The following is a 13351-nucleotide window of genomic DNA, read 5'->3' on the forward strand; positions in this document are numbered from 1 at the left end:
GCCTGCCCCATTTTTGTGGCATATTGGAAGGGAATAAATTTCCTTAGCAGAAAAAATAACATACCTCAATGAGGGTAGATACATTAAGTCTTTTTAGTCCGTAGTTATGAAAACATTTTATTTTATTTTTTTTCCAATTCAGCAAATTGCTCCTCGTGGCCATCTAGCTCTGAAGGGAGGGGTGTAATCTGATTGGCTGTTGAGCCCACAACATTATGCAAAACTGAGTTTCTATTGTGGCCTGCATCTCTAAGTGCCATCTCAATGCAGTGGATATCACATCACATTAAAATAACAGAATTATTGCGGCAAACATATGGCGCACTGCTTGTGATTTCACACATAGTGACAGACTGTAGCTCGCTCCCTGACTGCGATAATTTCATTTTCTTCTCGTCGCATTCCCTTTTTTTCACACACATTTTTCACTCCAGCAAAGTGTCGACGTCTCCTGTGGCTATCAGATGCTCGGTGCGGTTTTTGAACTGCGTTAGAAGGGAGATTGCAACTCCAGGGAGTGCAACAACTCCTCTATTTCGATCGGCTCACTGTGGCTAATAAAAGCTTACACGGAGCTTTCTTCTCTTGCTGCAGGGTCCACCACTGCCATTTCCAAAGAGGACCTGCAGGCGGTGACCAACGATAAGAGCGGCGCGTCCAACCGCACCATCGCATACACGGTGACGTCTCCCCCGAGACTGGGCAGGCTGGTGGCGCAGCTGTCCGATAACTCCACCGAGGACATCTCCTCGTTCACACAAGCAATGGTGAGGTTTCAACACACACACACACACACACACACTTAGTCATATACACAAGCACAAACAGTACAAATTCACAGTATAAAAGACCAAACTTGTGTGTATACTCTCACATTTCCTTAGAAAATACACGCACGCATGCACGCACGCATGCACGCACACACACACACACACACACACAGGTTTGTAATTGCCTACACAGAAACACTAATCCAGAGAGACACATGCACACAAACAATCAGTAAAACATGACAGCTCTTTCACACAGTACATACATTATTGGCTCAACACATACACTCACAAGCTCACGGTGCATTTGTGCACGCACATAATCACACGCACACACTCACACACACTCACACACACACACACACACACACTCTCACACACACACACACACACACACACACACACACACGCTCCATCTCTGTTTCCTCCTCTCTCAGTGTGAGGCCATGAATTATGAATTATTATTGAGTGTGGTTCCCATCCCATCTGAGTCCTCTGCCAGATGAGTCATCTGTCCCCCCCTCCACACAAGCACACACACACACACACATACACACACACACTAACTTACACAATCGTTAATTATTTGTTGAGACGGGGGCGGGGAAAACACAGTCACAGGAGAAGTTGAAGAGGTGGTGTTCTGTTGATGCAAGATATGGTATTGATGATGACATAAAGCTGTTAGATTTGTTTGGGTGGAGAGGCTGGCCTTGATGTTAATATCAGAGTGTGTGTGTGTGTGTGTGTGTGTGTGTGTGTGTGTGTGTGTGTGTGTGTGTGTGTGTGTGTGTGTGTGTGTGTGTGTGTGTGTGTGTGTGTGTGTGTGTGTGTGTGTGTGTGTGTGTGTTCCAGGTGGACGAGGGTGTGGTGCTATACGAGCAGAGGTCCGTGGACAGTGTCGGCTGGACAGCCCTGGACACGTTGAGTTTCTCTGTGTCATCGCCGCCCACCTCCCTGGAGGCTCAGACGTTCAACATCGACATCTCGTACGAGAACGTCGGGCCCAGCCGCGGCTCCCTCCTCCTCAAAAACACAGGTGCGTCAAGCATTAAAACGTTGCGTAAGATCGTCTGATCTTTGTTTTTGTTCCTATCAGCACTCAATAGCTGGCTTTGGTGATGTGCTGAAACATGTTGTAATTGCTGTAGTCGTCCCTGTTTGACCTTTTAGCCTTTTCTGGGAACGGAATTTACAAAAGGAATTTAAATGAATGGCTTCTTTAATGCTAACAGGAAGTCAGAACTCACGCTCTCTTTTGAAAGCTGAAGGGTATATATGGAGAGTCTTGTTTAAAAAATATCAGTACTATGTAAACTATACATAATGTATGTACAGTATGTAAAATGTCATAAAATATGTGCTGTTTGTGTGCCACCAGGTGCTGTAGTGACGGAAGGAGATAAAGTCGTCATCGACAAGTCTAAGCTGGACGGCAGCAACCTCATCACCAAGCGTCCAGAGTCACAGCGCCAATCCTATGAGGTCTGGTACCAGGTCACCAACCTTCCCCAGCACGGTTTTATTGTTGTCGGCGAGCGGAACGTCACCAAGGAGAAGCCCAACTTCTCTCAGTTTATCCTAAACAAGTACGGCATCACCTACCACCACGACAACTCCGAGAGCACCGGCGACAGCTTCGTGTTCGACGTCTTCCTCAACTTGAAGAGCAAGCCCACACAGCGCCCCCTGAATGACGACGAGGTAGTGCAGGAGTCGTTTAACATCACGGTCACGCCTGTGAACGACCAGCCCCCCGTGCTGAAGACCAAAGCTCCAAGTCTGAAGGTTGTACAGGGCGACATGGCAGTACTGGGCCAAGGCAACCTGAATGTGGTGGACCTGGATAACCCTCCGGAGGAGATCCGGTACACCGTGATCAGTCAGCCCAACAACGGCTTCCTGGCAATGGAAGGAAAGCTCAATGTGTCGGTGCAGACCTTCACCCAGGCTCAGATCAACAGCGGGCAGCTTTACTTCGTCCAAGACGGGTCGCCCGCATCGGGAGTGTTTTACTTCAGCGTCACGGACGGACACCACCGTCCCGTTTACAAGCTCTTCAATCTGGAGGTGATCGAGATCACGGTCTCGCTCGTCAACAACAGCCTCGTGCTGCTGGAGCAGGGCGAGACGACCGCCACCATCACCTCGGCGCAGCTGGCGGCGGAGACCAACGGCAAGAACGCCACCATCCGCTATCGAGTCACAGAGTCGCCGCGTTACGGGAAGCTCCTGCTGGACGACATATTGTCGTCGTCTTTCAGCCAGGAGGACCTGCAGGCCGAGAGGCTGGTCTACCACATGCTGGACTCCACCTCGGCCACGGACAGCTTTGAGTTCATCGCCTTCACGTCCGAGGCCAACCTCACGGGCCAGGTGGTCAACATCTCGGTGACGCCCAGGGTCCGGTTCGTGGAGAGACTGCAGGTGCCCAACGGAGTTCAGTTCAAACTCAAGACGCGCTTCCTCAATGCCACGCGGTTGGCTGCTCTTAGCGGCAGCGACCCCGTCTTCGAAATCCTGGCCCATCCCAAGTGTGGGAAGGTCGTCAGAGCCACGAAACACGGGAAGAGAGCCACGCCGCTCGAGTCTTTCACCTCCCGCGATCTCGAGCAGGAGAAGGTAGCCATCGACGTGAAAGCGAACCTGACAGGAATCCAGGAACTGAACGATTCGCTAGTGTTTGTCTTAAAAGCGGACAGTGTTCCCCCGGCCAGAGGAGAGATGATGTTCACTGTCGTGCCGTACAGTGCGATGCTTTTCACGACGACGATGAGTCCCGTCCAGTCCACCAGGCCGACGGTCCTCAACCACACCTCGGCAGCCGCCGGCCCGGGCTTGGCTCTCTCCCTGTCCACCTCGGCGCCGGGCGTCACTGCCACGCCGCGCCAGTCCACCCGGCTCCTCTCGAAGAACCGGGGCCGCGACCGCTGGGGGAGCCAGAACCGGACCGACCCCGCGGCCGCCTCCACCGTCCCCCGGCCGCCGCAGGAGAAGCCCGACGTGGCTCCGGTGATGAGGAACACGCCGGTGCGCGTGGAGTCCTACCCGCAGAAGAGCTCCAACCCCCTGCTGGTGATCCTGCCCGTGCTGGCCTGCCTGCTGCTGCTGGTCATCCTGCTCATGTTCATCGTCTACCTCCGCAAGAAGAAGAAGCAGCAGCAGCAGCAGCAGAAGAAGGCCCCAACGAGGAGCGATGCGGCAGCCGACCTGACGGCCTCCCCTTGCCCCCCGAGCCCCACTGCCCAGTCGGAGAGGAGCGCCGCCATCCCCACGGTGACCGTCACCCCGCTTAGCCCCAGTTGCCCCGGCAGCCCCATGTCGGAAAGGCCTCACGGGGCCTCGGACGCCTCCCTGCCCCTCTGCTCCTGGGGAGGGACGGACGCCGAGGCCGAGCAGCTCTGCCGCACCCCCAAACCCACCCTGCAGCGCAACCAGTACTGGGTATGACCTGCAGGTGGCGCTGTGACTATCGGAGTGGACTAACTAGCACCAGGCTACTCTGTAGCCCTTCCTGATGCTGGTGCAAAATATGCTGGACTTAACCATTCATCTACTGTACCATAACCTTTGGTCATTACTGTATTTTCCAAGCTTTGCTCTGCTGTGCATGATACAACACTCACATAACTGTAATTCTTTATGCACCTTGTGATGGCGGTTCTGAAGATAAGCTTTTACGGCTACGGTAACACTTCAAGCTAAAGCTGACTTACAAAAACTACTGAATCGTTCTACACTAACCAAACATTATATCTGTGTTGCGGAATAAACATTGTTCTTGTTATGGTACTGTATTGAAGCTAAATAGGAAATAATTTCTTTAACTTGTATCAAAATGTTTCAGCATGTGACTGTTAAGTGGAACCAATCAAACTGTTCCAAAACCACTGAACTCTTGAAAGATATTACAAGTACTATTTTGAAACCAAGTCAAAAACAATCAAATCAAAGGCACCAGTTGAAATTGTATTAGCAATGGCTAGGATTGGTCTCCATTTTCTATGCTGCTGGCTGGCTGGAAGAGCAGGTGTCATTTGTTTTCAACCTAGTTTTGAGTTACTACCTCCATTACATGAGCAGTCAGCTGCCTGAAGTGAATAAGGGAAGGCTTATTGATGTATTGTGCAGACTGTCAAGTTATGACCACTAGGTACCCAAGGGCACCCCGCCATTTTGTCAATGTTTGAAAATTAAGGGGTTGCATTATACCCTAAATCTTAATAAATCTCAAGAAATATTTTATTTTAACACTGAAAATGATAACACTTTTAGATTCACACTGTATGGGTGTGAATATGATATTTTTATGTTTTTTATGATATTTTGTTATTCTTTTTTATGTATGGATCTCTTTTGTAAACTCAGGAATTAATATATGGGAATAATCCTCTGTATAGAGACTGCATCATGTCGATTTGTGCTATTTTTTATTATACTGAGTCGATGTAACGTAGAACAATCACTGTAATACCCGCACTGATTTGTGAAGGTATGAAAAGCATCATCATCACTTTAACCTCCCTCCAGTATTCACTGTGTAGTGCCAGCCTCTACCCGGGCTGATAGTGAATCAGAGGCGATATCTGATGTATGTTTATTTATGATGTCCCGCAGATCCCCACCACGCACATCAGCGTGATGGGAGTCGACGGGTGCCGCGCCTTTAAGGCTTGTTTTGTTACATTTCATCTTCATATAGCGAACCACTCCTTTAAGCCATGCTGAATCCATGGTGAATGACTGCTGAGTATTAAAAGACTACAAAGAACATTCAGAACCACTTATCTCTTCCTTTTGGTACGGAAGCATAGCATCATCCGCTGCAAATTAAATAATGGCCTATGTGTTGTCTTGAAGGCTTGCATAGTGTTTATTGTCAAGTCTGCCAAAAAATATCTGTCTATGGGGGGGGGGAAATCACACTTGCATACTGTCAAAGGCTTGCATCAATTAACTGATATGCTGTCTTATATTTATTTTGATCTATGAGTATTAATTAAAAATGTACATATTTTAATGAAATTATGTGTGATTTGTGGTGTCTTTTTCACTTTCGCTTGTTCACAGACCAGGGACAGTAAATTGTAAATTCCACACAAGCGTTGTAGTTTCTCACACCACACCATCTGGCTTCTCTTATCTGGATCTCCCACTGAACTTCAGAACCGTGCAGATAATGAGGGCTGGAGATATGAAGAGTAATCCAGGGATAATTATCATGATTACTTGTCTTTCTGCCTGCTGTTAATTACTGTGATCGTGAAGACTAAGAATGCCTCCTCAAGACCACCAGCTACCGCAGACGGATATGGTGAATAGATGTTATGTGATTTATTCTGTAATTGAGGAGTATTAAACAGTCAAAAGCTTGAAAACGAACTGTTGAAAGTGAATTGGCTTAGCATGGTTTGGCTTTTTTTTTTTTTAAGTCCCTGCTTTGTACTGTCATTTGAGCGTATCCTTAAGTAGAGTCCCAACACACATACCCACAGCACTGACACCCGCTATTAAATAACCGATCTTGTCAGCTCTACTGACCACGTGCTGTCACAACTGTTGGCACTCACACAGTAGTAGTAGTAGAATTCAAACAGTGGCCTTGAACTTGAATGTAAACACTTACCCAGCTATGAGGCTCTGGAATCCCAGAGACATGGGGTCAATGGCACTGACATGCTGTGAGCGTGCTGCAATGCTGCTTGCAGACCACAGAAGTTGTTGTGCCCAAAACCCCCGAAGCGTGCCTTTAATTTGCACTTGTTCTGATGGCTCCTGCTCATTTCACTAACTATTTCAGACTTGTTTACTTAAACACTGCACTGCACAATGTGCTCAAGCGGTGACCCTGTGACACAAAGGGAAGTACCCACTGCTTCAGTATGAAAATGAGTCTGACTTCTCAAATGCCTGCCAAATGTTAAAGAGTGAAGTGTCTGAACCGTATTTGTTTTATTTGCTATGGTCTACTGAAAGCTGCCCACTTCTCTGCTATCAGTGTTTCACTATCAGTAATGGCATAAAGAAACTCAGTGACTCAGTGAGATTAATGATCTCTATAAGTAATTATTAAAGAACATTTCAGTTGTTTTAATCCTATGGCAATGTTATCCATGGTTTCCAATGTAATAGAGTCAACAACTCCATGGCTGGTGAGAAGGGGGGAGGGGGGGGGGAGAGATGACCTGTGATAATGTGTAACTGAAGTGTTACTGGTTTGTGGCTTGAGGACAACACAATCTAAGCAGAGCACTGATGTGGAGCTTAGCTTAGTGGGCAGGTCTTTGTTAATAGCCACCTTCTCACAAGCCTGGGCTTGCCTCCAGTCCTCTCAGCTGTAGAGAGGAGACCTGTTGTAGAGTAATTGCAAAAGCTCACATTTCACGTTTTTTCTTCTTTTATGGCTTGAAATAGACCATTCGCTGTGTCTGGTGTGTGTGTGTGGATGTGTGTGTATGTGTGTGTGTGTGTGTGTGTGTGTGATGCGATGCACTGATGTGCATTCCTGAACGAACTGAAGTTAATGCAGAATTGGGAAGTGAAACAACCATGTAGAATAATCTTTTCAGCCCTGAAACAAATTTGCCCTCCTTTTTGAGAGCAAGATGCAGGGACAGTTCAACAGCAAACTAACAGCATAGAATACCTCACCACCAGACAGAGATTGACTCCGAGAACCCTGATGGTTTTTAGGAGTCACACGGGTTCACTTATAAAAGGAGAAGAGTGCCCATGCCATTATGAGAGATACACAGAGACATCTTTTCTCTGGTGCTGCTGAGTGAACGCTAACCTAATTTGACAGCTTCTCAGGCTGCATCTTGAAATCATGCAGAAATCATGCAGATGCAAAATGCTCACATAAAAAAACAGTCCCTGCAGAATCAAGTTGTGTTTTGTAGTATTCATGCGAGCTGAAGTCAGGTTGTGTTTTCTAGTATTCACGTGAGCATAAATCAGGTTGGTTGCGCTTTCTAGTATCCATGTGAGCTCAAATCAGGGGCTTATCCAGAGAGGGGAAAGTTCAGTCTTTACTTACTTCAAATTTCGAGAGTAACATTCAAATGTATTCGTTTAACAGAAAGAAAAAGTGGGTTTATTTGGCGTTTTAAGAGTCTTATATCGAATTGAACAAGGAATATCACTGTGTGAACCCTCCATATTGTTATTGAGTAAGCTCTAGGCAACAAGAAACAGCAAAGAGAAAACTTCATTGACAAAACCAGGTTCACCAAAATTCGGGCCTTCGACACCCGGACTATACGGTAAAAAAAAAAATGCACACATAAAGCAAAAAAATCTGTTGTGTTTCCTAGTATACATGTAGGAGCTCATCTGAGGAAAGCTCAACCTTTACTTACTTATTTATATAATCTCAAAAACATTTTCATTGATTTACTTAACAGGCACTTTCTTGCAATGGAACAGTATAGAGTACAGATACACAATTTCATTAGGATGTGTGTTCCTTGGGTGTCTAAACCTGATCTTGCTCCAGTTTAGGTACAGGAACCTGGTTTTAGTCTGTATAATGTTTGTATTTCTGTTAAAATCTTAAAAGACAACAGGCAGCCTTTTTGTTGAATGTAGCATTTTTCTATTCTGTGGAAATGGATGGGTTTAGTTCCTCTTGATCACTGTGATATGACTCACTTTGCTTGCAAGAGGACACTGCAGTAATCAAGAGAGAGTGCGCTGACTCTTCAACATGTGATGATGTGAGACACAAACCAATGAGTCATCGAATTATAGGGTGCTTTTAGCTCATTCATGAATGCACATATTTGACCCGTCTCTTATCATATAACCCCAAGTGATGTGATTCGCAAACTAAATTGATCAGCCAGAATTCATATCGGTGGGACATCATTTCTCTAAAGACTCTCTAAAGGTTCTCTGCTCATCATTCAATGATTATTAGTCTGTCATGATTTTTCATTCATTTTGCAGAACACGTCACAAATCTATTACCAGGCAGCACTCAATATTTCAACACTATTAATGGTAAAACATTCAAGAAGCATGCATTGCCAAGTACTCTTTTTCAGTCCGAGAGAGGGCTTAGATTCCTGATGGCTTCCTTCTTACTGTATAATCAGTCCAGTTATGCTTGCAATCTGTACTGGCAATCTGTTCCTTGTGTTCATCTGTTCATATCTCAGTATCATAGAGCGGGACTTGCAGTGAATGAAGTCCAGAGAGTAGATAAGAGTGGATCACAATCGTGAGCATCGCCAGGCAGTCTTGCCAGGGCTTCAGCCCCAGATGTTTTACAGTACGAGTGCAGCCCTGAGTAAAAATGTTAAAAGACTGACCAAGCCTATTGTTTTGTGACACAGCTAGACCCTCTCTACACCTCTCCAGAACTTCGACCCAAAGTAAATATCAAATGCATAAACGAAGACAGACAAAGATAATGCATGTGTGCATACAGACACACACACCACCTCACTCTCTCTCACACACGCACACACGCACACACACACACAAACACACACACAACACACACACACACACACACACACACACACACACACACACACACACACACACACACACACACACACACACACACACACACACACACACACACACACACACACACACACATGCACCATGAGTCATGTGCTTAACTGTTTTGCTTTTCATTTCATTAAGGTGAAACCTAGTTATGCAGACAGCTCAGTGCAGTCAGGGGGACAGCTGTCATCCTGAGAAAGTGTCATCAGCATAACAAGCTCAGGCCTTTCAATCACAAGAGCTGTTCTTCAGCAGCAATGCATGTGTCAAGCAGGCATTTGAACCTAACCCAATTATCAGGCACAGTGCCTGTGCAAACACAGGCCAGGAGTGGATGCAACACACAAAGGCAAAGCTCAAAGAACAAGGGTATAGATCACAGTCTCAGCCACAGACAAAGATTGCTTAACACAGAGTGGACTGATTTCATTGATCATATTCTTGCGTAATTAAAACATTTTTTTAGCCGTAATTAGAGTGATTTATCAATGCATGGAACTTCAGTTGTGATGAATGCATTCTAATTTCATGCATTATCCTTGAACCTAAGAATATCCTCTGAGAGATAGCAATATCCCTCAGCATTGTGTGAAGACCAGAGTGTTCCATGCATAGTGTTGAACTGCACGGAAGGTATTCATGAAAGTTTCAGCCGATTAGTGAGCACTAATTACCCTTTGTGAAATCTCTCCTTGGGCCATGAAATACCACACTGGCATGAAAGTTGCTCAGGCAGTGCTTTCAACTAAAACAGATGAATGGTGACGGTATAAACAGGGCATTTGGTCATTGTTTGGGCAGAACTGAAAATAGAGAATACTATAGGCTAAAGAATAGCATACTCTCCATATCACTCAACTACCTAATAAGAGTCTTCACCTTTCTCACATTATTTTTAGCACATTAGTGAACATGAGTATGTATGCCTCTACCTGACGTTAAATCATGCAATCATTACAATCAATGAACTAACACAACTGTAGTCTAGAGGTCTAGAGGCTACTCAGTGGTATACATTGACAAAAATACAAGACATTTGGACAAATTACATCTTGCTCTATCTGAGAGAGGTTCCATTAACCCGTGTCTCTCATATTGACAATATGTGACAGTGTCTGTCTAAATATTTGCCTGGAAGCTGATCCTGTGGATATTTGCTCTGCTTTCATTCTATCCTTTTTTTGTGGCGACCCATCCTCTACTCATCTTGGGCTTGACGAGATTAGTCCGCCCTCTAATTGACAGGCTTGTCCCCTATAATGTCTCCGGCGCTGCAGAAGGCTTTCTCTCACAAACAGATGCTGCCGGGGATTTTGATCCGCCAGCCCGGAAAAAGGTCAGAGTTGATCTCATCTCCCTTTTCACTGCCACAAACATTCAGATAAGTAACACGAGATAAATCCCACCAGGCTCGTCCATCCTCGGTGATGTTATCCACCAGTCATGAAAGACCCATTGTATGCTGTTCTAAATGCTCGTCCCAGGGATGATACTGTATCCTAAATAAAACACAATGGTCAGGGGAGTTGCGTCATAAACTCTGACAGGGTATTACCTCTTGACGAAAAGATCATGCGACAACCAGTAAAAACTCTATTAGGGCGCTGACTCATTCGACCACACCAGACACCAGAGAATAAATCAATTCAAGTTTTTCATGGACAGATGTCAGACTTGGGAACATGTCGCCCACTGACCCCAGACTGAACCCTCATCTTTGTGCTTTATTTGTGCTATCCCTTTGCCAGTACCTTATATAAATATACATTAAAAAACATGTAGGTTAATTATAGCTGCTTTGATTTAAAGCTATATTTTAAAGCTGTATTTAATGTAGCTTTAAAGATATATCTAACAGAAAAATACTTATGTATAATAGATCTGGCACTTGACAATGAACAAGATTCGTTGTCACATATTCCTGAGCTGTTATTATGAGAAGTTGAGTTCAGAACCTTGATTTCTTGATATCTTGAAGACGATGTCATATTGTAGCCTATTTACATGAGAATGCATGCAAATTACAGTTCAGCACCTTAGAGATCTTCATCTGATAAGTTATTTTCCCCGCAGTTCCTCTCACAGTACACTGAGACCTGGTGGATGACTGCTGAATAACCAGTAAATCTGTTTGTACAGCATTTTTCACGGTCAATACCGTTTATGAGGATGTGACTACAAATCGCAGACGTTTCAGAATCACCTCTCTCACACTGCTCTTCCGAAAGTGCAAATGTGGTTTCATGAGTTGACTGAAAACAGCACTTCTTATCTTAGTCATTAGGAAGTTCTGAATCACACTATTGCACTGCCCTGTCAGTGCAGACGCGGCTCTATTGGCCAACATTAGTCACATGCAGACACCCCAGACGACATGCAACCCCCCCCCCCCCCTTAACCAGAGTCCCCATCCTCAGCAGCCATCTGCGGGGGCTCTGTAACACTTCAGCACAGCACAGACACACACATCATTACGGTTAATGGAGGAGTAAAATGCTGACTCGGCACTTCAGTCATCCCAGGAATGCCTCAGAGTCGTAGCCGTGAGGCTTAAAGGCCGTCTGAGTGTGTCAGGTAGGCCCCTCTTAGCTGTTTATGGTGATGAGAAGGCCATATATTAAATGTTCTTCTGGAGGGACAGGGCCAGGGGGAGATGAAAGTCCTTTGTCGACAGCGCTTTGTGTGTGTGTGTGTGTGTGTGTGTGTGTGTGTGTGTGTGTGTGTGTGTGTGTGTGTTTATGCATAACATAAGTGTGTATGAGATTGTGTGTATATCTGTGTTTATGCATTAGTGTGTGTGTCTGCAAGTGAGTGTGTATCTGTGTTTATGCATTAGTGTAAGTGTGTGTGTGTGTGTGTGTGTGTGTGTGTGTGTGTGTGTGTGTGTGTGTGTGTGTGTGTGTGTGTGTGTGCACGAGTGTGTGGGTCAGTGGGGCTCTTGGAGTGCCGCCATAGGGAGGAGGAAGCGGTCAGCGTTTTTTTCATGCGACATGAATGAGGCCCCATTGGCCAGGGCTTCCTGTGTGAAGACTATAAAAACAGAAAAAGGGGAATGGGGGTGGGGGTGGCTCCCACATTCCAGAAGCCTCTGCCAGGTACAGACGACATGGATGGCTCAAAGCCCCTCATGTACAATGGGGAGGAATGCAGCATATGCCTGCAAGTGCAACCCATCATACACACAGATGCACGCACACACACACACACACACACACACACACACACACACACACACACACACACACACACACACACACACACCAATAAACCCTCTCACAGGGTATGATAACTAAAATGAGCAAAGTTACATCATACTGAACACTCGAAAGGCTGAATACAAACAGAAAAAAAACAGGATTAAACAAATAGCAAACAAGGATTACAGCAGTCGTATTTCAACAGCAGCGGGGATAAAACCAACTGTGAACTTGTGTGTACTGAGGACAGACAAACAAAAACGGGAAGGACTAAGAGGCGTCTTTCTCCAGTCAACACTAACAGTAGAAGATTACGCTAGGGTTGTCTAGGATCACCGTAAGCCTGGGAGTTGATATGCTTGGACTCTACCGTGTTTAGCATGCGTGTGTTTCGGAGTGGACCGGCCGTCCTTTTGTCCACAGAGACGTCCAAAGTAAACGCATGATGTCATGAGATGTGAAATGTTTGTTTGGTTGATGGGCTGGGTCCATGTGTTGGATACAGCCAGGGTAAGTCTAATGTTTTGAGACACAAATAGAGGGTTTTAGTGAGACTGATATGACGAGCAGTATTCATTCCGAATAGTTAATAGTTATAAAATGCTGTCAAAGCTGCTTTTAGATCTCAAGAGCTGTGATATTTATGTCGGCTATATGTTATTTAAATACAATTGAATGTGTCGTCTGAAAAAAATTAAGATTTTTATAACATGCACAGAAGATCATGAAGTTATATGTTGAGTTGAAACACACTGAGTTCTGCCATTGATCCTCCTCCTGCACTCCTGCCCTGCCATTCCAATGTTATTGCACAAATTCCTCCAATTTCTTCCATCACAAAATCAGTCACTGTGGCCTTGGAAT

At 45.4% G+C, this 13351-nt stretch overlaps 1 protein-coding gene across 1 annotated transcript in view; it reads left to right on the forward strand.

Moving 5' to 3' along the window:
- Nucleotides 1-5795, forward strand: part of cspg4ba (chondroitin sulfate proteoglycan 4ba) — a 19070-nt gene extending 13275 nt beyond the window's left edge. The window contains exons 6-8 of the mRNA XM_062543205.1: nt 595-767; nt 1626-1809; nt 2152-5795. Of these exons, the coding sequence (XP_062399189.1) occupies nt 595-767; nt 1626-1809; nt 2152-4220 (2426 nt within the window). The 3' untranslated portion in view covers nt 4221-5795. The remainder of the gene's footprint in view (nt 1-594; nt 768-1625; nt 1810-2151) is intronic.
- The last annotated feature ends 7556 nt before the right edge of the window (nt 5796-13351 follow it).

The sequence above is a fragment of the Sardina pilchardus genome, chromosome 8 (genome assembly GCF_963854185.1).
Source record: "Sardina pilchardus chromosome 8, fSarPil1.1, whole genome shotgun sequence".
Lineage (NCBI taxonomy): Eukaryota > Metazoa > Chordata > Actinopteri > Clupeiformes > Clupeidae > Sardina > Sardina pilchardus.